This window comes from Grus americana, chromosome 16, assembly GCF_028858705.1.
Source record: "Grus americana isolate bGruAme1 chromosome 16, bGruAme1.mat, whole genome shotgun sequence".
Taxonomy (NCBI): Eukaryota; Metazoa; Chordata; class Aves; order Gruiformes; family Gruidae; genus Grus; species Grus americana.
Window position 1 is genome coordinate 6,997,229 of NC_072867.1, and position 24,774 is coordinate 7,022,002.

General features: G+C 37.4%; 1 protein-coding gene across 11 annotated transcripts in view; it reads right to left on the reverse strand.

Moving 5' to 3' along the window:
* Nucleotides 1-24,284, reverse strand: part of CABIN1 (calcineurin binding protein 1) — a 118,776-nt gene extending 94,492 nt beyond the window's left edge. For 4 of the 11 annotated variants that reach the window (XM_054844185.1, XM_054844186.1, XM_054844188.1 and 1 more), the window contains exons 1-20: nucleotides 24,121-24,268; nucleotides 22,972-23,111; nucleotides 21,284-21,344; nucleotides 20,783-20,875; nucleotides 20,338-20,451; nucleotides 20,029-20,163; nucleotides 19,580-19,760; nucleotides 18,515-18,644; nucleotides 16,668-16,817; nucleotides 15,599-15,891; nucleotides 14,384-14,552; nucleotides 13,845-13,981; nucleotides 13,246-13,463; nucleotides 11,327-11,405; nucleotides 10,897-11,084; nucleotides 9,499-9,648; nucleotides 8,601-8,795; nucleotides 7,217-7,453; nucleotides 5,564-5,720; nucleotides 5,224-5,339 (exon numbers count right to left, since the gene is read on the reverse strand). In XM_054844185.1, coding sequence (XP_054700160.1) covers nucleotides 5,224-5,339; nucleotides 5,564-5,720; nucleotides 7,217-7,453; nucleotides 8,601-8,795; nucleotides 9,499-9,648; nucleotides 10,897-11,084; nucleotides 11,327-11,405; nucleotides 13,246-13,463; nucleotides 13,845-13,981; nucleotides 14,384-14,552; nucleotides 15,599-15,891; nucleotides 16,668-16,817; nucleotides 18,515-18,644; nucleotides 19,580-19,760; nucleotides 20,029-20,163; nucleotides 20,338-20,451; nucleotides 20,783-20,875; nucleotides 21,284-21,286 — 2,745 coding nt within the window. In that variant the 5' untranslated portion in view covers nucleotides 21,287-21,344; nucleotides 22,972-23,111; nucleotides 24,121-24,268. Of the gene's footprint in view, nucleotides 1-5,223; nucleotides 5,340-5,563; nucleotides 5,721-7,216; nucleotides 7,454-8,600; nucleotides 8,796-9,498; nucleotides 9,649-10,896; nucleotides 11,085-11,326; nucleotides 11,406-13,245; nucleotides 13,464-13,844; nucleotides 13,982-14,383; nucleotides 14,553-15,598; nucleotides 15,892-16,667; nucleotides 16,818-18,514; nucleotides 18,645-19,579; nucleotides 19,761-20,028; nucleotides 20,164-20,337; nucleotides 20,452-20,782; nucleotides 20,876-21,283; nucleotides 21,345-22,971; nucleotides 23,112-24,120 lie in introns of all 11 variants that reach the window. The other 7 variants (XM_054844184.1, XM_054844191.1, XM_054844181.1 and 4 more) reach the window with 6 other exon arrangements.
* Between the last annotated feature and the right edge of the window lie 490 nt (nucleotides 24,285-24,774).

The window sequence follows — 24,774 nt, forward strand, 5'->3', positions numbered from 1 at the left end:
GGCTTTCCTGACACTACAAACACTGCACATCACCACAAGGCAAAATTCTGTCATTCTACATGTAAGAAGTTTGTCTGTAAGTGCTGGAATTAATTCTAAGATGTTAATTCTCTTCTGTTTAAAAGATCTGTGCTAAGAACAAGGTATCATTTATTAAGAGCCAAAACCCTGAAAAATAAGAGTAAAGACAATTCTTAGAAGGCATTTCAATGAAATTTTGAGTCACAGCAATCATCTTTGAGTCACAGCAGACACCTTATTTCCACCACTTTTCCTGTAAGAATTTGTGAACAACATTTGAAATTTACAAAAAATGTAGATAAAGAAGTTGAAAGGAAGATGTAAGCATCACAGGATGCTGTAACAAAAGCATGATATTCCTACTGCTGCAAACAAAATCACACCTAACAGAATTCTCACTTGAACAGTGTTCAAAACAAATCTCCGGTGTTCTTATTCAGCCTTTACATTCTTGGCGGTAACCCAGAATTGTTCTTAATAATTCAGACTTTTACTATTGCTAAAGGACTTAATTACATATTAACATCATCTCTTGCACACCACCTTCAGCCACAAGCTATATGGTGTACTTGAGCAGACAGTTCACCTACAGAAGGTGATCATTTAATACCTATAAAACACGTCTTTTGTTTAACATTCTTGAAGCTGCCTTTCTCTTCAAATAATTCATCCCATTTTATCTTTGTCTTTCCTTACCCTTCCAACATTCTCATGTCTGAAAAATAAATTCTTGTGCTCAATACCACATTACATTTTAGTTTAAGTGGCGGCCAATTTTGCGACTGAAAATTTGAAGATTTTATTCAAAGTACCTGATGACATTTGCAAAGATCTAGCTGCAAATGCATTCATAGCTCTCAATTATCTGTAGTTTATCCAGGTTCACAGGGCATACTATCGGATTCCCCAGGCTGTGGGTACAGGCACGCCATATAGACACAATTTAGATTCATCGCTCAGGAGCACTGCATCTGAGGGCAAGCTCGAGCCTGGAAATAGGCTATCTATTTTCATGAAGTGCAGTGCCAGAGCTAATAACCCTCTGGACCCAAGGCCGATCCATGCAGAGGCAACTCAGGTGTATCAGCATTATGCTCCTAATACCAGGGAGACTGAGGAGAGGAGGTTTCAGAGATAATCTAATAGTCCTACACTGAATCGGCCTCAGTTCAAACACTGTTCATTAGTTCCAGCCCTTCCAGGGTGAGCCAACTCCTGCAGAACCCCTCAGGCTCTCTGCGCCATCCTTCCTAGCTGTCTAAATTACTGTCCTAGACACAATGCTGCTCAAATACAGAGGTAGATGGGGTCTGGCACTGAGCTGTGGCTAATAAGCTCCAGGGAGTGCTGAAAAGGGAAATTAAGAGATTCCTGAGTAGCTCTATGCAGAACTAATCATGATTTTCTCTTGGCTGAAGGTAATAAACCTCAATGAAGTCAAGCTGAATCTGTAAGTGCCACTGCAACATCCCTGTAGAGCACTGCCCAATGAATGCTATGATACCGTATTATCTAGGTTTTGCCAACAGCTGGGCTATTCCAGACTGTCAGTACTCCGCACAGTGAAAAGCTGACTGCACTTCAGTTTCCAAGCTAAGCGTAAAGTCAGGAAACAGCAATACACATAGAAATACTCTCCTTCAGCCATGGGAAATGTCTTTTCTGATGTAACAACTTAGACCTCAAGGAATAATCTTAAAAAGGACAACAACGAATGGGTAACTCCTTTAATCTAATAATGCTACAGCATTACTGCCGAGACACCTGTTTCTGGAGCATATTACATCTTCTAACACAGCTGTCTGAACAGCAGAGCAAAGAACAGCCTTCAGACACAGGGAAAGGAAGGACTGAAGTAATCCTTAATTCTCATCATCTTTGTTCAACAGATGAACTCTATATGGATATTTGAAGTTACATTTAGTTAATAACATGAAAACAATGGAATTACTGGTCTTTTCAGTCTGTGGTATAAAGTCAAGGCAGGTATATTTAATATATACAAGAATATACAAGTCAAATTTATCAACAGCAGAACAGCCAAATGCATCACAGCTTCAGGACCAAATCCAGGTAACACCACAGGTTCTGTGAGCGATCAATAGCATCCCAGATGCGTAACTGCAAATCTTTACTCTTGTGATTTGGAAGAGACAAATAACCAAGTTTAACTGCAAAATTCAAAACTGAATTTTCCTGGCTTACAGCTAAATATGCTCTTTTTTACATGTTAAATAGTATTTACCTATACTGAAAATGCACAAACTTTACTTAACACTTGACAAATTTAGTTCTGTGAAGTGAGCAACTTATTTAGAATCACTGAGACAAGATGAACATGGAATCCCACTGGGTTATTTTAGCAGCAATTTTAAAGGAGTAACACTACAGTTTTTCTCAGCTTGTGAATGATGTAGAGTGCTATCAGACTGCTTGGTTATTCCTGCTTCTCTTTGAAATCCTGGGAACAAAATAAAATACTAGCGCAAGAAGCAAAACAGAGGAGGAAAAATCAGAACAATTATTCTTCTCAGTGAGGTAAGTCCACAGAACAATGGGAATTTTGACAGGAAATAAACTGTTCTCAGCTTTATATTCAATTTTATATCAACACTCAAGAGTTCATTTCTATTACTCACCAGATTTTAGAAAACTGACTTCCAAACAGAGAACATAACTTTTTTATTCTACTTAGGTATGCTGTCATTCTTACATTCCCTATTCTTCATTTTTCTTTTAATATAAGAGTTCTCATAATTAAAACTTTTGAGTATCATTTTGATTACTGAACATAAATATGCATGATTCTTGACTTCTTGTCTTTCTCAGAGGAAATCACTCAACGTATTTTTAAAAACAAAGCTTATACCCACATTCGTTCACTTAAAGGTCACTAATACTTCAAACTTGGTCTCACAGTCTGTGATTACAGAAAAAATGTCCTTAAAAATTTAATTTTGCTTTATACAAATTGAAAACACTTCAAGCTTCATCTGAAAGAAACAGTTACGGTATTTTTGGTTAAAAAAAAAAAAAGTCCATGTACTGAATAGCTCCACTTTGCTGCCAGCTATCCACATCCCTACTACCAACTATCCACATCTCTGCTGCGTCCATTTTTATATGAAACATCTTTGACAACATGATGAGGTATGTCAAGGACAATCACTCCACTCCTTTCAGCACAAACAATACTTCCACTCAAGTTCTTTCTATATCTTGAACTTACAACATTTGTATTCTGGAGAACAACAAAACAAAAATTAAAACCTAGGAAAAACCCTATGATGAACAAAAGTTTTTCAAAGCTTTTGTAAAGCATTACATAAAGTATTATCTGAATTTTTACTTCATATGAATGATTAGATTATCTTTCAAAGCACAAGATGGTTTTTCTTTGGCAGAATCTAAATTTTGCATATCTTCAGAGGTACTATACATTATAATGAATTCACAATGAACTCACCAGTTTTCAACAAAAAACATAGAAAGCGGCTACATACATCACTAAGTATCTCCCTTTCCTCCTTCAGTCCATTATTTTAAATCTCTTTTATCCTTGTGTTATTGGAATATAATTGAGGCCGATTAACATCACATGGGAGGAAACAAAAGTTTGCATTGTCATGTCATGTCTGTCTCACCTATGTATAATCGAGCAGAATACTGTTTCTAACACAATCAATTATGAGTGTTAAATCTACTTGACTGGAAAATCCTTATCAAATATTTGAACTAGGAGGAAACAAAGGCATGGTATACAAGAAAACTGGTCTCTCAGGAAGAAGAGCTACGCAACATTACTGGCAATCACTTTAACAGCATTTTTCCACTCAAGATATTTGGTACTCATTTCTGGGGAATTGACTGGCTCATTCTCCATGCTACAGTTTGGTTACTTTCTGGAGCCACGCTCCTTGTGGGGAACCAAAGTTAATCTGCTCCTATGGCAAACTCTGCTAAGCCCACTTGCTTTTCTCCCCTGTCTGAAAGACTGAAACACATGCCCACCAGAATGCACTGCTGAGACGGCACACACCAAAGTTTGCCATTTCTATGCTGCATAACTCCTGGTTGGAGGACAAAACCCATGGTCACTGTTGGAATGTTGCAGCAGGAAGCATGCTCCATCCACACAGACAGCTCACCTTCCAGCAAGACACGTGAGAGATAAGCAGGAAAGATGGGATTTTCTGATTTGTCTGTTATTTTTCCTGACATTCCTCATGCTCCCTCTCTCTAGCTAGTAGACTTAGGGTGATTGTTCACCTTCAACAGTTATGAATTTAGAATTGTTACTCTTAATTCTCAGAGGACAGCTGAAAATTAAGAGTTATTATTGAGTAAAATGTTATTTGAATATCTAAAATAAAATTTTAATTTAAATCATAGAGTAAACCTTTGCTGCAAGCAGGGCAGGGGTGTGGCTGAGCTACCAGACACAGAAGATGATGATACAACTGGATATAGATTCAGTATTCAGATATTCCCTTTCCACAGGTCACAAGCTGCAAGCAGTTTTATACATTCATTACAAAAAAACCCAAACCAAAACAAAAAAACCAAACCCAAACAACCTCTGACCTCACCACAGGAAAGAATATACAACAATGACAAATTACCATATTACCAATCATCTGCATAAATGCTCATACACACCAGAAATTTTTATTAGCTTTAAACATTACCTCTGTCTATTTTTAAAGAGTAGAAGAGGCATCTTCCAAAGCTAAGCACCACAAAATTCAAGTCATTCAGCTGAAGTTTTATCATGATCAGTTGCCGATACAGGCCCACATTTCTCCTAAGTACTCAGAATAATCCCTGAACACTTCTCCAGTGCTTTGTCTTTCAGGGCAAGGTAGATCATTTACTAATTCCCATTTAAGATGTTTTTATAGTACAGAGTTGGTTATCCACAGGCATCCCTTGTCTGACAAAAAGTCTGTTTAGAAAGCGTACCAATGGACTGGGGCCTGGAACAGCAAGCCTTTGCAATTCAGATTAAATTGACCAAAACATTAATGCGTTTGTCTGGGAGAAAAAGGAAAGTGGATTTCAAAGTGTACTTTTAACATGAAGACAAGGCAATAAACAATCTAATACAACTCTGAAGTTGTTCCCTGCTTTGAGGTGAGCATTGGCCAGATGACTTTCAAAGGTTCCTTCCAACCTATAGTATTCTACAAAGCTAACACTTACATAGAACCTGAGAAGAGCACCATCCGAATTGCAACACCAGGATCTTCTTCCCAAATACTCATGAGCAGTGTTCAGCAGCATCAGTGAAGAAGGCAGCATAGGGGTATCAGGACTCACTGGAAGAAAAAAGTTGGTAAATACTTAAGGAGCACAGAACCGAGTTAAATCCAACTAGCCAATGCTTCATCTGGGAAAAAGTTTCCTCTGTGATAAGAAAGAGATGTTTGCATACCCCTCTACCAGCAAGATAAGATGACAAACAAGTGTTTTCTTATTTATATTCCAGAGCTGGATGATAATGAGCTCAGCTCCAATATTTAAAAGTGAATAATTAACCCACCTTCTTCTCCCTGGTTCTGCTGCTGCTGCTGGCAGCAAAGGGATCGAAAAGCATCTTCCTCATGCTGGATGATCCTGTGCAGGATAATCCACGGAAGCACCGAGGAGACGTATGGTTCTTTTGGTTCTTCCTGGACTGACATGCTGCAGTCTATGATCTAATAAGGAAACAGACATTATACAGACAAAGTGATACAAAATAAACATCAGGTGTGGATCCTTTCCAAACAGCCCACAGTTGTTAATGCATTTTATCCTAAGGAAATAATCTAAAGTTGAGTCTCAGCTTCTCACAGTGAGTGGTGATAAAAGTCCTACGAATAAGACCAACTGGTGTGGGGAAGGGTAGAAGATCATTTCCCCTATGCTGACATTCCTCTTGCATCATCATTTTCCAACTAGTTATTTCTGTTAATATGATATACAAACAATTGAAAGTAAGCAAATGCACAGCATAAATTCTTAGTGTTAGTAGGCCTCATAACTGTAAAAGAAATTTATCTACAACCCAACAAGAAAGAACTTAGTTAAAAGAATTCCTGAATTCTTTACCAAGTCTTACAACAACTCTTAAAGAACAACTAGAATCATTAACAGATGCTATATAAATGATGTAACTGAGTAAATTGTGAGCAACACAATGCTGTGTCATGGAACCATTCTCCTAGCATTTCTCATAGACAACCGCCCATTTTATTGCCACAGCACCAGAAATTTCTGAAGTCCTACGCTTCTTTTCACATTCTTTCATACATACAACATTTTTTCTATTGGTATTTATGTAGATAAAGAATCATATTTATTATTACTACAGAAACTGTTTAGGATATTACAGTGAATACTTTGTTCTCCAGAATTCCATTACATTCCATAACACAGTGACACGCATACAACTTTACACAACGAGAGTAATGTTTTGTGAGTAGTGAAGATCTTTGGCTTTTACTGAAGTAAATGGAGATTTGAGAGCTGCAAGCACATTGAATTTTGACATTATCTAGACCAGCTTCTTAACAGAACTGACAGTCTGCTGTTTGTTACCTGGACTGATAAATATACATTCAGTAGTTTTAAGGTTTGAAAATATTTTCTTTAAAAGGCTAAAATTAGCTGTATTAATAATTCTAGAAACAGTCCGCACATAATTTTTTCCTGCCCTCTTCTCATTACCCTCTCCATTTTTACTGGAAAAGCCCTTAGCTTGGCCAGCACTTGCAAGTAGCTCTACCATGCTTGTAAGGCTTATGGAATCTTGTCTTCCAGCCCAAAGCACATAAAACCAAGATTAGTGCCATAACATACAAACTGCACCCAGCCACCTCGATCAGTCTTTGCGTTATCACCATTTCAAATAGCCTAAGAAAACAGTGTTGTTCTTTGGGTTATCTGACTACAATTCTTTGATTATTTTCAGCAGCTTTGTGTTTGAAGGTACCTGCTGTTACCGATTCTAGTACAGGTGTGCTCAGTGCATCTCTAACACACTGAAAATGCAGACTATGAAGGTAATGCTCATCTTTACCCTGACCTTCCCCCAACAAAAAAGTAACCCAAAACGTCACTGCAAGTGGGTGGCAATTCAGACAGCAGCTGTATCATGTCTGAAGGTCTGTAGCACACAATACCTCTTTCCTAGTGCAAGCAAAGAGGTTACCTGAATCAGGTTGTTTGTTAATCGAATGAGGCTTGGTGTTACAGAAGAGTCTTTCAGGATGCTGTTGACTGATGATAATGAAGTATCTATTCCTTTGAGCAGCTGTGTTACCGTAGCAACCCACTCTTCTTTAGCAGAGGCTGCTGTTGTATTAATCATCTGCTGAATTGCTTCATTTAAGGCAACTTCTGAGCATTCAAAGCATTGCTTGTAATCTTTCAGTTTGAGCAGGGAGTCCTAGGGAATGTGAATATGAAAACAATCTATTATAAGGATGAAGGGTTTATTTTAAACCATGAATGGACAGCAGGGCAAAGCAATACAGAATATACAGTTAGTGTCGTTACTTTAATGAAATAACGGAACACCTTTAAATATGACATTAAAAAAGGACAATAGGAGGTGCATGGGCCCTGGATGACAAATATAAAAGTAGGATCTAAATTAAGAAAAAAAAAAAAAAAAAGAAAAAATCTACACTGAATCTTTCTGCTTGAATAAGAGATGCAAGAAAAAAATATTCAGGAAAGGGATGGCTGTAGGTCTAAAATTCTAATGATATGCAGTTGAATAGAGGCCCTACAGAAACAGGGTTTGGATCTTTATGGTCTTGTGCTATGCTTTTTATTACTTTATAAATAACAAAATAGCAATTATAATGCTAGCATTATAGCAACATCCTCCTGCTTCTTTCTACTCTGCCAAGTTTGGGTCACGAGATGGCACAGAGGCTGCAGGATTTGGCTCAGTCCAGTTAAAAGAATGTCAGTATTTTTTTGGGCAACCTTTTTTTTTTTCCTGGAGAACCTGATAGACTCAAATTGTTCCTATAGCTGAGCTCATTGGTACACTTATTTTCATAGTGTCAAATGGATTAAATCTACAGCAGTTATACTAGATGTATCTATCCATGTTTTGTCATTCATGCAGGACAGATACACTACATCATAAAAATCATTCATGTGCTAGACAACTTTTAAGTTTCAGAATGGTTGTAAATCACCATATAGTCAACATCAGCAACAGCAGGAAGTATTCACAGCAGATGCAGGTAGCATGAATCCATCCATAAGATGTCTCTGCAAATGATTCAAGTTCATTTGAATTTGCAATTTTTCTGGTCATTTCATGTAGGCCTCAGACATCTTGTATCTTTAGCCACATTCTCAGTTAGCCATATTGCTAATGATGTCAATAAAGCTATGCTGTTCAGAGCATTTACAGATTTGTTTCCACATTTTCCTTTGTAAATAAGACTCGTTCTTTGTAAATAAGACTCGTTAACCATTAAGACCCACTCTAGAAATCCCTTCATCCTGTTTTCAGGAGTAAGTCTAAATCTCTTACTAAAAAAGATTTTTTTTTTTTAAGAAACAAAACAAACCTGTAGGAGAAGCAGCTGTGCTGGTCTCTCTGGTATGGATGTTACAAATTCCAGATGTTTTGCTCTGCCATAACCATTAAAGCATAACGTTGGACGAAGCAGATGCACCACTGCATTATAATCCCCTGCCTCATACAGTCGCTGGATCTCTTCCAAAGACTGGCATCTCTCCAGAGATTTTAGGTTCTTTTCAATCTGCAAACATCACAGATGGCACATTCCAACTTTCATTTTGTCTTCATGTACATTTGACTACTGATATTTCTCCTAGCAGTTTAGCTGTAAAGCTATGTGAACTATACAGCTACTTCCAGGAATATAAACCAGGAAGAAAACACCTACTATGTAACACTTCAGATTTTTAATTACTATATAATATATGACTTTAGTGCTATAATGATTTTAAACTTTTTTGCCTCAAATCCCAAAATCACACATTTCTACACTGCAAGAATACATCAATCAGATGGACTTCAAAGTGAGGATGGCATCTCCTGTGATGGACATCCCTTTGTTAAAAAGTGTACGCAAATTGTTATGTGGAAAACAGACTGCCGAAGTAAAGAGCTCATTTAAGCAATGGTGAAATGTATATTTAAGAACAGAAAACAAAACACTAGTCTAATCATTTACTGTTCTACATACAGCTGCTCTGATATTTTTATTTTGCATGAAAGCAATCTTAAGTTGTACAGGACCAAGAGAGCCAAAAGGTGTCTTTTTGAAAAGAAGATGATGGCCTTGACATCATCATTAAACTATGAATCTGTCCTTTTACTCTTAGAAAAATTCTAGCACAGATACAGTAAACTTCCATCACAAAAGAGCTAATTTATAGATGACCTTTGAAACTGGGAGGGATGGAGCGGGGACAATACACCTGCAAATTAATTCTTACCTCTTCTAAAGAAACAACAGAATCAACATGTAGATTAGGTAACCGTATTACGATGGCACTTTCATTGCCAGCTTTAGCTTGCATTGTAGTGGAGCTCTGTAGCATCTCAGTGCAGATATCATAGTTTTCAAGTGCCTGTTCCATGTCTCCCTACAGAAACAGTACAGAGGAAAACAAATAAACAAACAAACAAAAAAACCTCTGTCTGCAGTTTCTAAAGCATGTAGAGAATGTTTAAATTCAATGTAGGCACTGCCAGTGTGATTACTGCGCATCTTCCCAAATAAAAAACAAATCCAATTAACAATCTCCAATTAAAAAAAAAAAAGCAGTATCTTACCAGTGACTTTACTAACAGGTAAAACAAATCAGAGAAACAGAATTCAGCTTGCATAAATTTGAAAGATTAATTTGGATAGCTACAATCCCTTTCCTTTAAAAACATGGAAGAGTAAAACAGTAGAAATAATTCTTCCATTTGTGCAAATAAAAACACTGAGCCAAGAAACATTCTTATATTCTGCAAAGTGAATGCATTCTACTCGCTCTGTCCAACTGAAGTATATACTGAAGTTGAGTGGTCAGGAGAGGAATGCAAACTGCACAGGCAAAACATAACTGTGTATCTAAAGAAAAGATGGCAGCAGCCATATAGGAGCTCTCATTTTTCCTCAAGTAAGTATATTAGAAAGGAACTCTTAGATGCAAAAACTGGAAATGGAAGGAATTGGTTAGTTCACACTTAGGAAATTGACTCACATTATTAGTTGACAACTGACTTAAAAATAATTGATACTTAAAAAAACTCTTTGATGTCCTGAGGAAGCAAGGCTCGGAGGAAAGAAAAAAAAAGTCTGGGATCCAATAACATTTCTTTCAAATTATTTCCTTAGTCATAGGTTTAAAACCCTCTGCTTCAAAATCTGTGTATTAAATTAAACTTCTCCAAAAGAAGAATCACGCTACCTTGAAAAAGCAGAGGGCAGAATAATTAAAAACAGTCTGCTTCAGTTGAAAGCTGCATTTGGCACTGTCTGGGACTTGGGTAGTATCCACTAGTCCGGGTCCCCCAAAAAATCCATATTCTGCAGTTACACATTACTGCTCCAAATAACTTTGGTCCAAATATATTTAAGTTGAACACAAGCTAATTTAAACAAAGGTTTACACATAAAACATATCTGAATATTAGCTTACCATATGAGACCTCCTACTTCACTTCCACCTCTACCTTTAGGGGTAGTTAGTTATATTAAAAACTAAAATGAAATCACTATGTTTTGAGCAGATTTTACCTGCATGCTTAAATGAGCGAAGATTCCCAAAGCAGCAGTAGCATCTCTTCCCAAATTTAAAATCAATGTTGTTCAAAGTTTTATTTGTTAAATCAAAACAAACCTGCAGTGCTAGAAAGCGAGCTTTCAGCCAATACACCCGAGTGACAAACTCCATCCAGCCTTCCTCAAATAAGTCTCGCTGTGAGGATGCAAATGACAGCTGTAACAGGTCTCCCAAGAAATGAGTTCCTGGGAAGTCAGGACCAAACTTTCCATTCACAGATGCAGCAGGGCAGTTCCGTGGAGAAACTGCAAATCAATTAATTACATATTAGCATAAAGTTACTGGCATCCCATGAAAAGAATCCCACATACTAGTATTTCAAAAGTACTGATCCATTTTAAGGCAAACAATTGATAGACCAATAAAATACCGATCTGAAAGATATTAATTAAGAAAAAATAGCTCCAGAATCCAACTAATTCCTGCAAACATTTCTTCATATACCTGGAGTATTTTTAGTCTGAAGAAAGTAATATCCAGTTCTCACCTGTAGAGCTCTTCCCTTTTGTCAGTAGCCACTGATCTAATTGCAGTTCCATGCAAGAAAGGCTCATCAACATCATATCCTTCAGAAAAAGTATGGACACATCAAAAAAGAGTATACAGGAAGAAATACATTAAGAGTAAAAAAAAAACCAACAAACAACCCACCACTAAATTTGCAGTTTATTTCAAAGAAAACCTTCACCTTGTCCTCTTGGGATTTCTATTCCCAAGTTATAACTACTTCTTCCTCTGTCTCAAGGTGTATAATAGCATTTACAAATCAACAGGTACAAGACAAAACCTAAAGTAGCATTTACAAAAATAAAAATCTCATCTCAAAAGAAGGTAGTCAGAACAGCATTGCCTGATGTTAGAAAAAAGTGACATCCTTATTTTTGTACCTGGCTGAAATAAAACTATATTAGATTGTTAAATCATGCTAAAAGCATGTTTCCAGAATATAGTAAAAGTATTAATATTTGAGGAATAAAAGGTCTATATCCTACAATTTTTTCGGTATTTATCTCCATGAGACTGAGTATGTACTCTAGTCTTATCAGCTTATTAATGCTTGCTGGATAAAGTTCAGGAGTATATTAAAAGTCATGTCACCATGGATCTCTGCCAGGTAGTTTTGTGCAGTGAAGAACATAGTGGTTTCTGATAACATTCATAGGAATAAGGGCTACAGGTCCAGCTGTAAAAAACAGGTGTTTGTGAAAAGGTTCGAAAGTCCATACACGTTACCAGAATAGCCAGTTACGAGTCTTAAAATCCTGAATTTATTAGGCTCAGGATATCTCACAGATCAAGTTTAGAATAAATCCAAAGATGAAAAAGAATAAACAAGCACGAGGACAGTGATTTTTAATAGTATAGCTACAAAGTCTTGACTTCTTTAATTTTACATGCAAGCAAGCAGTTTTGCAGTCATAATGAGAACCAAGGGAACACGTTAATAAATATATTTACATTTGTTTATAAAAAAGTATGTATAGATGAAAAATATACAGAAATACAAAAGTCGTAGGATGTATAAAAAAATTTAACATCTGCTACATAGCGATACTTTTGTTTGTTTTGTAAACTACCTCAATGGAACATAGTTTTCAGAATTCATTTTTCATTTGCAAAAAAGTAGAGACGCTGTTGATCTGAAAAAAATATTTCAAACTGCAGTCATCCTAAGGGCAAATAAAGAACTTCCCAAATGAATACACATTGCTAACATTGAAAAGATAATATACGCAGGCTGAGCAGACAAGAAGTATCAGTACTGGTTTTATAATTCATCTTGAGTCACCGAGCCCGTTTAACGTTAATTTAAGGAACTTGCCATTTTTTCTGTTTGCATTTGTGAAATCTACAGATTTATAAAGGTAACAAAATGGTGATGCTGGGATGTGTGTCTTTTTGTTGCCTTTTTTTTTTCTGTAAGTTGCAGGTTATTTTTAAACTAAACTGTATTTACTCTATTTAGGGCAGAAATGCTGAGCCGCAATCAGCCAACGTGAACAGAGCAGCCTCTCTACTCACCTGATGACAAATCAAAACCTTCTGTTATATTAGAAGCAAAGGGAGGGAAGAAAAAGCAACAGAGTAAAAGGAGTAAAATATATTTAAGTCTGTAATATTTCTATTACATCTATATGCATGTGTGTGTGCGTGCAGATATACACATATGCATTATGTACAGGGTATACTTGCACACAGCATCACCCAGGTATGTTCAGGAGCCCAGGAACAGTTACATGAGCTGACCACAGTTTATGAAAGATGCAACAACTAGGACAAGCAGCTCCCCAGACAGGGCTAAGCAAAACCTGTGTCTAATTGCTGGATTTCAGTTAGGTACTTCTGGTACACAGAGCGCAACACGGTGGCAAAGAAATACAAGTACAAGGAAAAGCGTTTCATTACCTTGATATGCTGATTACTTGAGTCCCTCAGTAATGGATTGGGAAGACTACTACTATGCTTTCTCCAGCTATTATAGATACTCAGGACCACCTCACACAAGCCAGGAGGCCACTTCACTAGGAACTTTTGGCTGATGACTTTTAGATATCTCATCATCAGCTCCAAGATCCCACCATTGTTCAGGTTATCCAGTAAGAATTCATGAACGTCTTGTTTTTCTAGAAAGCAGATAAACACAAAGCCATACGTGTTTACGGTCAAGGCAGACCATAACTTGCAACAAGTTTCAACAGTGTTTTATGCACTAATCTTGCAGCAGTTCTCCTGTACTGCATAAAGGCTGAATTAAGTTCTTATATTCCAATCCATTTAAATGGGAAACTCCACACAACAGAGCTCTTGCACACAGTTCCCAAGACTTACAAAAAAATAATCATACCTGTTACCAAATGAGATATTTCTAGGCCAGAAAGTGATATTTTTAAAAATAACATATACTTTTATATCTTCTAGATATAAGATAGGAAAATACAGAAAATAAATCATAGAATATGGAAGAAACGACAGAGAAAGAGTAGGGGTTAGAATGAAATCCTTACCAGATTCCATAAATGTTGTAGAATCAAATGACATGCGATGTGGTCCAACATGCTGGAAATTCTCTTCTTTGATCTCTGACTGCACCTCATAGTTATTGAAAGGGTCCTCTTCCTCCTCTGGATCCAATTTCCTTAACCTATGTGAAAGGGGGGCAAAACCCACAATATCAACAAAATCCTCACTAATAAGTGAAACGTAAACATAGCACATTGCACACATTTTAACAGTGGAAGTACCTTAACTGAAGCACATTCAGAGATTTTTGTCTAAACCAAGATTACCTTGTTTGTTGATCTTAGCCAATTTGACATCTGCATTGTCTTCTAATTCAGTTTCACATTAATAAAAGCTTTCTTATTTTAAAATTAGTTTTTAGTTTTATTAAGTTTATGAGAAGACAATGCATCACATCTGCTTCAAAAAATACACAGGTCTAGTGGTTTTAAGGTTGGAGTATATCAAGTCAACAAAGCCCCAGCCAGCTTCCTCTCCTTAGCTCTTGATAACACTCACAATGAAAGCTACTGCTGTAATGTACCTGGAAGGAAGGAATTTCACCAGCAGCTCTTGAAAGTCAACCTTCTCCTCTTTTTTACATTTGGTGTTCCGGACTCTAGCAGATCTCCTTTTTGCTGTTTCACCACTATCTTCTGTGATTCTCCTTCGCTTCACTCCTTTCTTAGATTTATCACCTGCAGATATGTCACCTAAAAACAGAATTTAAAAAAAAAAAAAAAAAAAAAAAAGATACTGACAGCTTACATTGCTGAACAAAAAGTAGATAATCATTTTTATTTTTAAAGAAGTTATTCGTGGCTGACATTTCATTCTGCATCAATGCTTGAGATCCATTCTTTTCCTTCTAAAGACAGTGCCAAAATTTTTTTAAAAAAATCAAGTTAATAAAAACTGGCTATGGCATTTTGCCTAAAAATGCTGGTCTGAGGCAAGAAGCAGACTTTTGTAAAATTCTGCATTTCATTATTCATTATTTTAGTCTTCAAGAAGTTTCTGAAATGAGAATCAGAGAACTGTGCCTTTAACTCTGGCAACACCTGTAAATTCCCATGAATATCAACAAAATACTTGTAACTCCTTGATAGTTTCAGATATGTAAATACATGTAGTATTTACAGTATAAAATATTCAATATACAGTATAACATATTCAAACCTCTTGCTACGGATTTCAAATAAATATAGCTGACTGGTTCCCTCGGGTTCTTTAAGTTACACACGAGCAAAAGAATAATCCAGTCGTCTTTTTCTATAACAGCTCACTCATTCTAAGGAGCCTGAGACTCTTCACAACATTAAAAGTTTGATATACATCACTGCAGGAATGGCATCATGATTCTTCTAATCTTAAAGACTGAAAAACTGAAGTATGAGTCACTAGCACAAAACCAGAAGAGGGGAGATACTCCTGCACTGGAGTAACAATCAAAACCAACAAGCCGGCTCTCACATACATTAAATAGGAAAGTAAGTCCACTGTCCTGAACACTGGTCCTAGGCCCTACTCAGGAATCAAAAAATTTTCAAGCAGTTTAGGTGGCCTTCCTTTTCTATTATGAATGGTTAACAGAACTGAATTTTAGAGCTCAACTTCATTTTTTCTACCAGATGCATATGCTGAAAAGGTTCTGAATCCACCAACACACAGTTTAAAGACAACATTTCCCAATGAATTCTGTAGTACTGTTAATACCCGGATAAGTAGGAAAGATATCTTGAATCTTAGATTGAAGTACCTTGCTCACCTACAGTAGCTCCTGGTTCCAGTGAACTCTGACTGTGACTTGGGAAGTTGGGTGTTGTCGGAGTATAAGGTAGTACAGGATCTGGCATAGTCACCACTGGATTAGTGCTGACAGGAGTTGGCTGAATAACACTGACAGGAGTAGAGGTAGGAGAAAGAATCAAATGTTGAACTGGGTCTCGATATTCTGAGAGATCAATTCTCTTTCCTAGACTGGGTCGAGGAGGATCACATGTTGTGAGGTGGTGATACATGGCAAGTAAAGCTTCTCCTAAACACTTCCACCTGCATGTGGAAACACAAGGGCATCACAACTTCATTAATTCTTGTCACATTATTTTCTAAAGTATATTTACAAACTTAACAGCATTCAACGTTGATTTTCTCCAGTAGCTTAGAGGTAGCAAGAGCAGCTTTTCAGTGGGAGAGAAATACACATCTGAGTGTCAAAATCTGTCCCACAACCAGAAAAGCTGGAGAATATCTTTTTGTATTTCCTGTCACATGGACCATTGACAATTTCAGGCCTGCAACAGAGGTCCTTAGGAGCTTTACTTCGAGAACACACCACTTAGAAAAACAAGAACAAAACATGGCAGCAGGAAAAAGAAAATTAGAGTTTCCTCACTATAGGAAACTAGTGAGTTGGTTGCAGTAGGAAGGAAATAGGAGTCAATAATGTGAGTAATCTCAAAAAATGTCTCTAACAAAAAAAGTTCTATGCAGTAGTTGCTGAGGCCAAAAAAAGTAGTGTCAAAGGAACCATTTTCAGGTTCTGCATTCAATCAACAACGATTAAAAAAAAAAAAACCTCACCCACAAGTAGAAAAAACTTCTCTGCAATAGGATCTAAGTGCAGAGTCCATTAATATTCCAGAAAAATACGCGCAATAAAAACCCAAACTAAACAGCAATCCTTTATGCCTTAATAAAGACACATATAACAACTTATTAGTATCCTTATATCTTGCTGCAAATAAATAACTGTAATCTGTTTTCGAGTTTCCACTATCTTTTTAAAGATAATTAACCTTTTAAAAACAGAAAATATAAAGACGTACGTGAAAAAGGGAATTGGCTGGACCAGTCTGAGGTCTGGTTCTCTGTCACGCACTAGCAAAGCTTGTCTTTTCTTACGTAGCTCCAGTGCTTCATCTATGATTCTTCCTGTTTCAGCTGCACTCACATTTACATTATGGATAGACATGTCACTAAGAAATAATAAGAAATGAAGACAAGTTAAAGTTTTTGGGGTTCAGTTGGAGGTTTTGTTTGTTTTTAAAGCCTGAGGAGAATAATTTGATATTTTCCTATAAGTTAACATAAAGTGTTAAAACAAGCATTCAAATAACATCATTTTACAAACTTTATAGCATGCATATAGAAGTGTTCACCATCCAAAAATCTTTGTTCTACCTTAAAAATTGAAAGATAAAGAGTGATAGTCCTAATCTGTTTTCCAAACACTGAGAAATGAAAGGAAAGCAGGAGGGTTTGTTTTCTTTCTTGGACAGAAGTTTTTGGTTCAGAAAAAAATTGTATGACTGAGAAATTCCTTTCATTCCAAAGTGCTATTTTGAGGAATTCATGTCATCACAAATAAAATTTGGAGTTCAAAATTGTCTTGTATAGTCTGAGTCCAAGAATGAATTTTTGAAAGTGTAAAGTAAACCACTTTTTCAGAGATATCACAGTCCAGAAACAACACCCAAGTGGCTAAAAGCCCTGGCTTAATTCAGCATGTAACTCATTTTAAGAGCCAGACCTAAGGCAGCTTAATAAATCAGAGTCTCTATAACTAAACAGAACTTTCTGTTAAAGGTCTACTGCTATACACAGAGCCTTAAAAATTAAGTTATCCCTTCTCTTCTCTATCTTCTAAATACTCTGTATTTTCACATTTTAGATGTTACAGTAGTCTAAAAAGTTAAACATGTTTTTGACTGATCTATTGCATAGCTTGAGGATGCATGTTCAACTTCCATTTACCACATACAACTCTTACAGGGTACTGAGGTTATCTGCACACGCAGCAGTTACTACATTCACTGAGAGTGAACTATAATTAAACTAAAAACTTAACTTCTTTCTTGAATTCTGCTGACCATCACAGCAACATATTACAGTATCAGAAGCAGCTCTGATATTGAATGGTCAGTTAACTTGGATACATCTTGTAAATTTTACGGGCCTCTACATTCTTTTCCCACTTTCCTCCTACCCACTCATACTATGAAATCCACACTGAAAGAGACAGTCTACTTTGCAGAGCTACAGAACACCAAACTTTTACTAGAAGTTTTATATACTTCAATAAAAAAAGGAATAAAATCTCAAACATAATATTGCAAAATATTTTCAGAGTTGTAGTGGTCTGAAAGCTTAATAAACTAAGATTTTCTACATCTTGGGAATTAATGAAATGTACAAAGTCTTCTTGCTGTACTCATTTGTCAATAAAAATTAGTAGGACTCCCTGAAACCTACTGATACGAAAATATTGTATAAAGTCCCAAATTTGTAACTGCTTGGAAACGCAGTAAAGTGTGTGGGGCTTGTTGGGTTGTTTTTTTTTTCCAATGAGGAAAACTCCTAAAATTAAGTCTGTAGCTATCGGCTGCACATAAATAAATAAATGAACATGGATTACAAGAGATCTAGGTATGAAAAAAGTGAGCAGCAGCAAATGCTTTTTTTTTTTGGCCTCTTTCTACCTCCCTTCAAAAGTAATTACTGAAGAACATTCTGTGTCAGCAGCACCACCATTTAACGTTGATTTATTATTCAGAAGACAGGTCAGCAAGATATTGTTATAGCTTAAAGCATTATATCTCAACAGCTTTTCTGAACTACCCCAAATCCAAAACTTACACCCCAAATGCAGTATATACTATAAGATGACAGTCACCATTTGAGGAACATCCTTAAGGAATCTTTCCGGAGGCAAGGCTGCTCCTCAAAGATCTTCTCCTTCAGAACCAATCCTTTGCTATATAGACAGTCTTTTTCCAGAGCTTTGCAGATAAAGTACAAACATGCTGACAGAGAAATAGAAATTGAATGGTCAGTTGCTGCTTTGGCTAATTCAAAAGCTCCCATTTCTGGGCTTCATATACACCACTGAATTCCAACTAAACATGACATCTACATAGACCAGTAGCTTTAACATGTCAAGTAATTACAGGCATACAGTTAAAATAACCTATTATGTTTTCCCAAGTATTATATCCAGAAAAAGAATATCATTAATTTAATCGTTAATTTTGTTGAAACAATGATTGCAGTACATCTTTTATTTACTTTCAAGACTCCATTCCTGCCCAAAAGAAATTAGAATCATAAAGCAGAATCACGATCATTTACCATTTTCATGTTATCAAATGCCTTAACTGCAGATTCCATTAGCGTAGCAAGCAACAAATCCCACCGATTACGTGAACAGAATTAGGACCATTCCAGTAGGACAAACCAACGGATCAGATTCCACATTTCTGCCATCTTGCAACTTCTCTCCTAAACTTCATTTGAATCAGTTCACCCATTGGATATTACTCAAATATAAAATCTTAGGGTCAGTTGTATCAATTGCTGTATCTACAATTAATTATACTAGGCTATGAAATAGACCGTAGTTGTATACCCAAATCCTGTAACTATGTAGCTAGAAATGACTAGAAAGACAAAAATCAACGTACATTGAAAGGCAAGAGAACAGTCTATAGAGAAACTTCTTGCAGAGGCTCTAAGAGACCACAGACATTTATTTTTAAGGTAACCAGAATGGATACCAGTCATCATACTTTATCACAAAGTAAAAAAAAAAATCTCTATCATGCAGTAAAAATCTTCATCATACCCTAATGAACTGCTTATGCAAGATACGCTTTCTCTTATATGACTGCTTGTTATAATTTTTTATTGCTTTGTGAAATTACGTAGTTCTTGAGAACTTTTTTGGGTGTACTGTACTTACTTGTGTAGTCACTGAGTGTGTACAAGATTGTGATAAGGTTATCTAAACAAGGCCAGTGATCAGGATTACACCTGAGACCTTCTTCAAAAGCATGACGAGCCAAAGGTAGGCGAATTAGTTTTATGGCCACACGACCAATTTTATACCATAGGTTGACATCAGTAGAGTCTAGCATTACAGCCTAGAAAGCATAACAAACAACATTATTCACATTTCAGACATGTATATCCATTTGTCTACAGGGGACTAGCACTGCTTTAGTTTTCAACAGGGACACTATTGGTTTGGGGACTGAATGGTGGACCAGTTATATCGCATATAACATCAGAAAGTACACAGAATTCATACGTACTTACAAATAATGTATGCTGAAAGGTAAACTACGGCTGTAGTCTAGCAAGTTTTTGCAAATACTGAGGTTCCTGTGTTTTATTTCAGCAGTACTGTACCTCCAAATAAAACTCCATGGCTGTCTCTAAGTCATCCCGTTGTGCTGCCAGTTGTGCTAGGTTTTTATAGGTGGAATATTTTAACATCAGTCCTGGATGTTTCAGCCCTTCTTTCTCATCACCAGAAAGAACTGCCTAGAAATGATAAAATAAATGCAACACAGGCATTAGGAATTAGACAAGTAAAAAGATTAGCAAACAACTTGCCAATTCGTAACACTCACATTTCTAATTAGCAAATAAGAAATGAACTAATACCAAATATAACAAAAATAGTTTCTAGAGTTCCATTCTCTAAAGGCCACTGACCTCTCGCAGAAGACGAATCTCAAGCAGCTCATGATAAGCTTTAGCAGACTCTTCAAATCGGTCATGTTTCTGAAGGTCCAAAGCTTTGTGGTACAAAGCAAAAGCTTCTGCCTCCTGTAGTTTAAAAAATTAGAACCTATTTTGTAGGGCAACTTCATTAACATACTTATTATGACATACTTACTATATCAGTGGTTTCACACTTTTAATACTTTCTGCTCTATAGTAGTCCACATCCAGACTGCACAGTGGAACATTAGCCTCACTGACCTATTGTAACTCATTTGAGTGAAGTTTTAGCTTGCTAAAGGAGGGTTCAAGAGATAAAGACAGTAACACAACTTTCTTAAAAACAAGGAATTATGGTTGAACAATCCCTGCAACAAGAGAGGACAAAACTCCCATCAAGTCAAAACTCCATTAAGAAAACTGTGGGTTTACTTACTTGAGCTTCCTTTGTCTGTGTCTTATGACTTTTGAAGGTACCTTCGTAGTCATCCTCAATTGTGGAGCTCGCATTCAGTGCTGCGATTCGAATCTAGAATGAGAGTCGACACGCGACAAGAAATGTTACATCTACATGTATCCCAGTATTTTTCTTATTTTTTACTTTACTTGGTAAATGGACTATATTGAGATCTCTATATAAAGTTGTGAGAACTTCAATGAATTTAGTCATCACTATTTGCAAATAATATGTCACAACAACTTCTGCCCCAAAATCAGCCAATAAAACAAAATTTCAAGTGTCTTGAGCAACAGCTTCTCTAGAATGGATATGTGCATTACAGTGATTTTTTTCAAATTCTTAAATTTACCAATAACTACAATCACTCCAAAACCAATGTTCCCATTTTGCCAATTTATTCTTAGTCCTGGGGAAAGACAGAATTTTCAATTTTATTTCTACAAAAACACCTCAAAAACCATCTCAATAAGCCCTTACCATGCTCACAGATATTCACACTTTCTTCAGGATTAGGAGGAAGGGCTAAACACAAACATATCTGGAAAGCAAACAGGATTAGAATATTTATTCTGTCCATAAAGAAAGCATTCAGAAGTAAAAGACAGGCTGGGAATACTTTAATCAACAACGAATTAACTGTCCTATGTCACTGACTTCCCCCATGCCAAGAGACAAATTGCCATACCATATAGGTACAATAACATTAAAGTGAATTTTAATTAGAGACAGAGAATAAAATACAAAGTTAAGCAGAGTCAGTACTTCAGGACTCTAGTCCTGGCAATGAGGGGGGAGTGGAAGTATTGGCAATGTACTTACAGCTACAAGGTTATTCAGTTACCATGTAATATTTCATGAACACACATTATATTAATGACATTACAACATTAATCCCTTTAATGATAAAAGCTAAAACCAAAAAAGCTTCTTGAATCCTCTGGCATTTTATGAGCATAAGTCATTATAGCTTATGAGTTTATCTTCAGTTACTTAAAAAAAAAAAAAAATTATGGAAGTTTTCCTGTACCTTTTATTCATAGTGCAAACCAGAGTGCTCTCTCAGGTCTAGAAACCACAACACTTATGGATATTTACAGAACAGGAAAGGACAAAAATGGCAAGTTATCTGTGTCAGATTGACTTTGCAGCAGCCATAGTGGCTAGTCAACCCACTGCTCAAAATACTGTCTGCACCTGGAAATTCCTCTGATTAAAAACATTTTCATTACTGCTATCCCTGCTAGAACAGAACCAGTGTTTAGAAGACAGTTGTCTTTTCTGAGTATGTGGAACAACTTCTACAGACCACTTCTAATGCAAAAGCAAGTTACAGCTACTGCGTATGCACTTAGATCAATTAGATTTATACAAACAAAAGAAACAACTTTTACTAACTGGTATTTCTTCATTCTGAAGGAAGGATACTAATATTTCCAGTCTTTTTACCACTGATAAAAAATTCAAAGAGGAAAATCCACATTTATAATCTGTAAGTCATTTTTCCTCATAATTAAACACATAATTTATATTCTTTTAACTGCTTGAAACATTATGTTAGCAAAGGAAAAAAATGAGAGTGTTCTGTGCTGCTTTTTTAGAAAAGCTTCACTGCTATGTGATAAAACCTTCCCATCAACTCAAACAAAAAGATGACACATGCAAGACAGCCTAAAAACAGTCTTTAATATTGGAGACCACATTAATAGAAAAATAAGTCCAGAATTAACCACAGCAGGAAGCAGTGGGAGTTTTGAACTATAAGCCGAATTAACTCATACATCATTGTGATTAGTTCTGCATGCAGAGAAAATAATGCTTTGACAGGAATTTCATTCATTCAGCAAAGATATTTTGCTTGCCCATGCACCACTTACTTTCCTCGCTTGCAGCTAAATCAGACTGACAACTGCACAGCAATAATGCATTTTTCTCTTTAAGTCACTAAATAAACATTAATAAAACCTCAAATCTCTTTCAAGACAAGGGTTCCTTGTCTACTTTGCCTATGGAGAAAATATATGCACAGAGATTAATGGTTATCTCTTTCAAAAATATTGAACGCCCCAGGTTTTGACAGTGCAGATGCTTATGACATGGAAATACATAAGGCTTTATGATCCCAAATCAATTACATATTTAAACTAAGTGGTTTTAAGTTCACTTACAAATATGCCTATATTCAGAAATATGCTCACGTCTTTTGCTGAACCCACATAATCTTGCTGAAGGCGTCAGAGGAAGTCAACAGGAGAGAGACTGCAGTCAAGAGTTTACTTCCGTGATTAGACTGCCAGTGAAACTGCAGCTACAGAAAAGGTGGGGAAAAATTTTAATTCTACTTTTTATTTATACAGAAAGTTTGTAACAAATATTTAGCACCTCTCCTCTCTGGAGATCAGAAGTTGAGAGCATAACCGAACAGAACAGTGTAATGCTTTTGAAAAACAGGACAAGGACATTGCCTCCGCACAGCTTTTATACTGGTGTGCCAGGCAGGTGAGGGGGTTGTTTCATTTTATTTTAAACCAGGTACTGTACACGGCTGCAAACCAACTGTAGACTGAGTTAAAACCGTGTCATAACATCTAAGAATTAAGTCTGTCACTACAAGCACTTTCAGAGGAACACAGCTACATCAATTAGGTAGAAAATACAAAGTATTACAAACCAGTTTGAACTTTTTCAGGTACAAGAGTGTCTCAGCTATAAATCTGTTGCTGTGACAGGTGAGCACATCTTCAAAAGGCAACGATACCTCTTTAAAGCCTTTTGCCTTAGAATTCTTACCTCATTTTTCCCTCAGTAGGCTAAAACTTAAGTAAAAAATTTCAAGTGACAGCTTTTGTTCCCAGAGCTTGTGTGCTTCTCAACCTCAAAATAAGAAACAAAGGGAATGACTTGGGCTTTCCTGGCTTTTGTTGTTTTGCTACACTTGGGATCCATACCCTGCAAATACACATTTGCTTACAAAAACACTTGATTTTTGGTTTGGATTTTTGCTTTTAACACTGCAAGGATCACCTCCGCCGCATTTTAGCAAAAGCCGGTTTTACCGAAATACGGTAACTTTCCGCAAAGAGGAGCGGGGACGCCTCTCACGCCGCTTGCCCGGCTCCACTTCGCGGAGGGTGGCACAAAGGGCCGGGAGGAGGCGGGGGAGGGAGCCCACGTTTACCTCTGACAGCAGCTCCGTGAAGGGGAGCAGGCGAGGCCCCGCCGCGTCAGGCCTCACCTGCGGGCTGCGGAGAGGCAGGGCCAAAGCCCCGGCAGCACCTCAAGCCTCTCCACGGAGCTGGGGCGGACGGGACACTCACCTCGCAGGGCCGCCCCCGGGATGCCGGCGTTGCTCCCGGCCGGCGGGGCACGGCCGCCGCGGGGCCCCCGGAGCGGCTCCCTCAGGCAAGCGGCGACTCCCCGGAGACGCGGCCTCACCGGCGGTCTCCACAGCAACCTCCTCCGAACCCCCGGAACCCCGCGCGTCAATAAAGAGGTTCTTCATTGGCCGAACAGCCGTTCCTTAGCCAGCCAATCGGAACGCTGGGGACAAGGCGGCGGGAAGGGCGGGCGGCGCTGCACTGGAGCTGGCAGGGCCGAGGCCTCCCCTTGTGTGGGGTGGGCGTGCTAAAGCCGGACTAAATTCCGGGTACCCTTCCCAGCGCGTTTGGAAATCATCCCAAAGTTACCCGTTTTCCCTAAAACTTGCCGCGGTGCTAGCTGGAGATGGGAATATGCTTTTATGCCCCTGGCAGGTGAGGGAGGTGTATGATAGCGGCAGGACGCGTGAGGCAGTGACCCAAGCCAATTAAGAACCGCAACAGCTCCTTCTGGAAATAATTTTGTGTAAGTGTAAGGTGATCATATTGCAGCGAGTCTTAAAGAAAAGGTGTGCCTCCTGCGGCCCTACACAAGCCCTCCTGGTGCAGGCACAGCATCGGGAAGGCTCTGAGCAGACACAGCCTGGCGAGCAC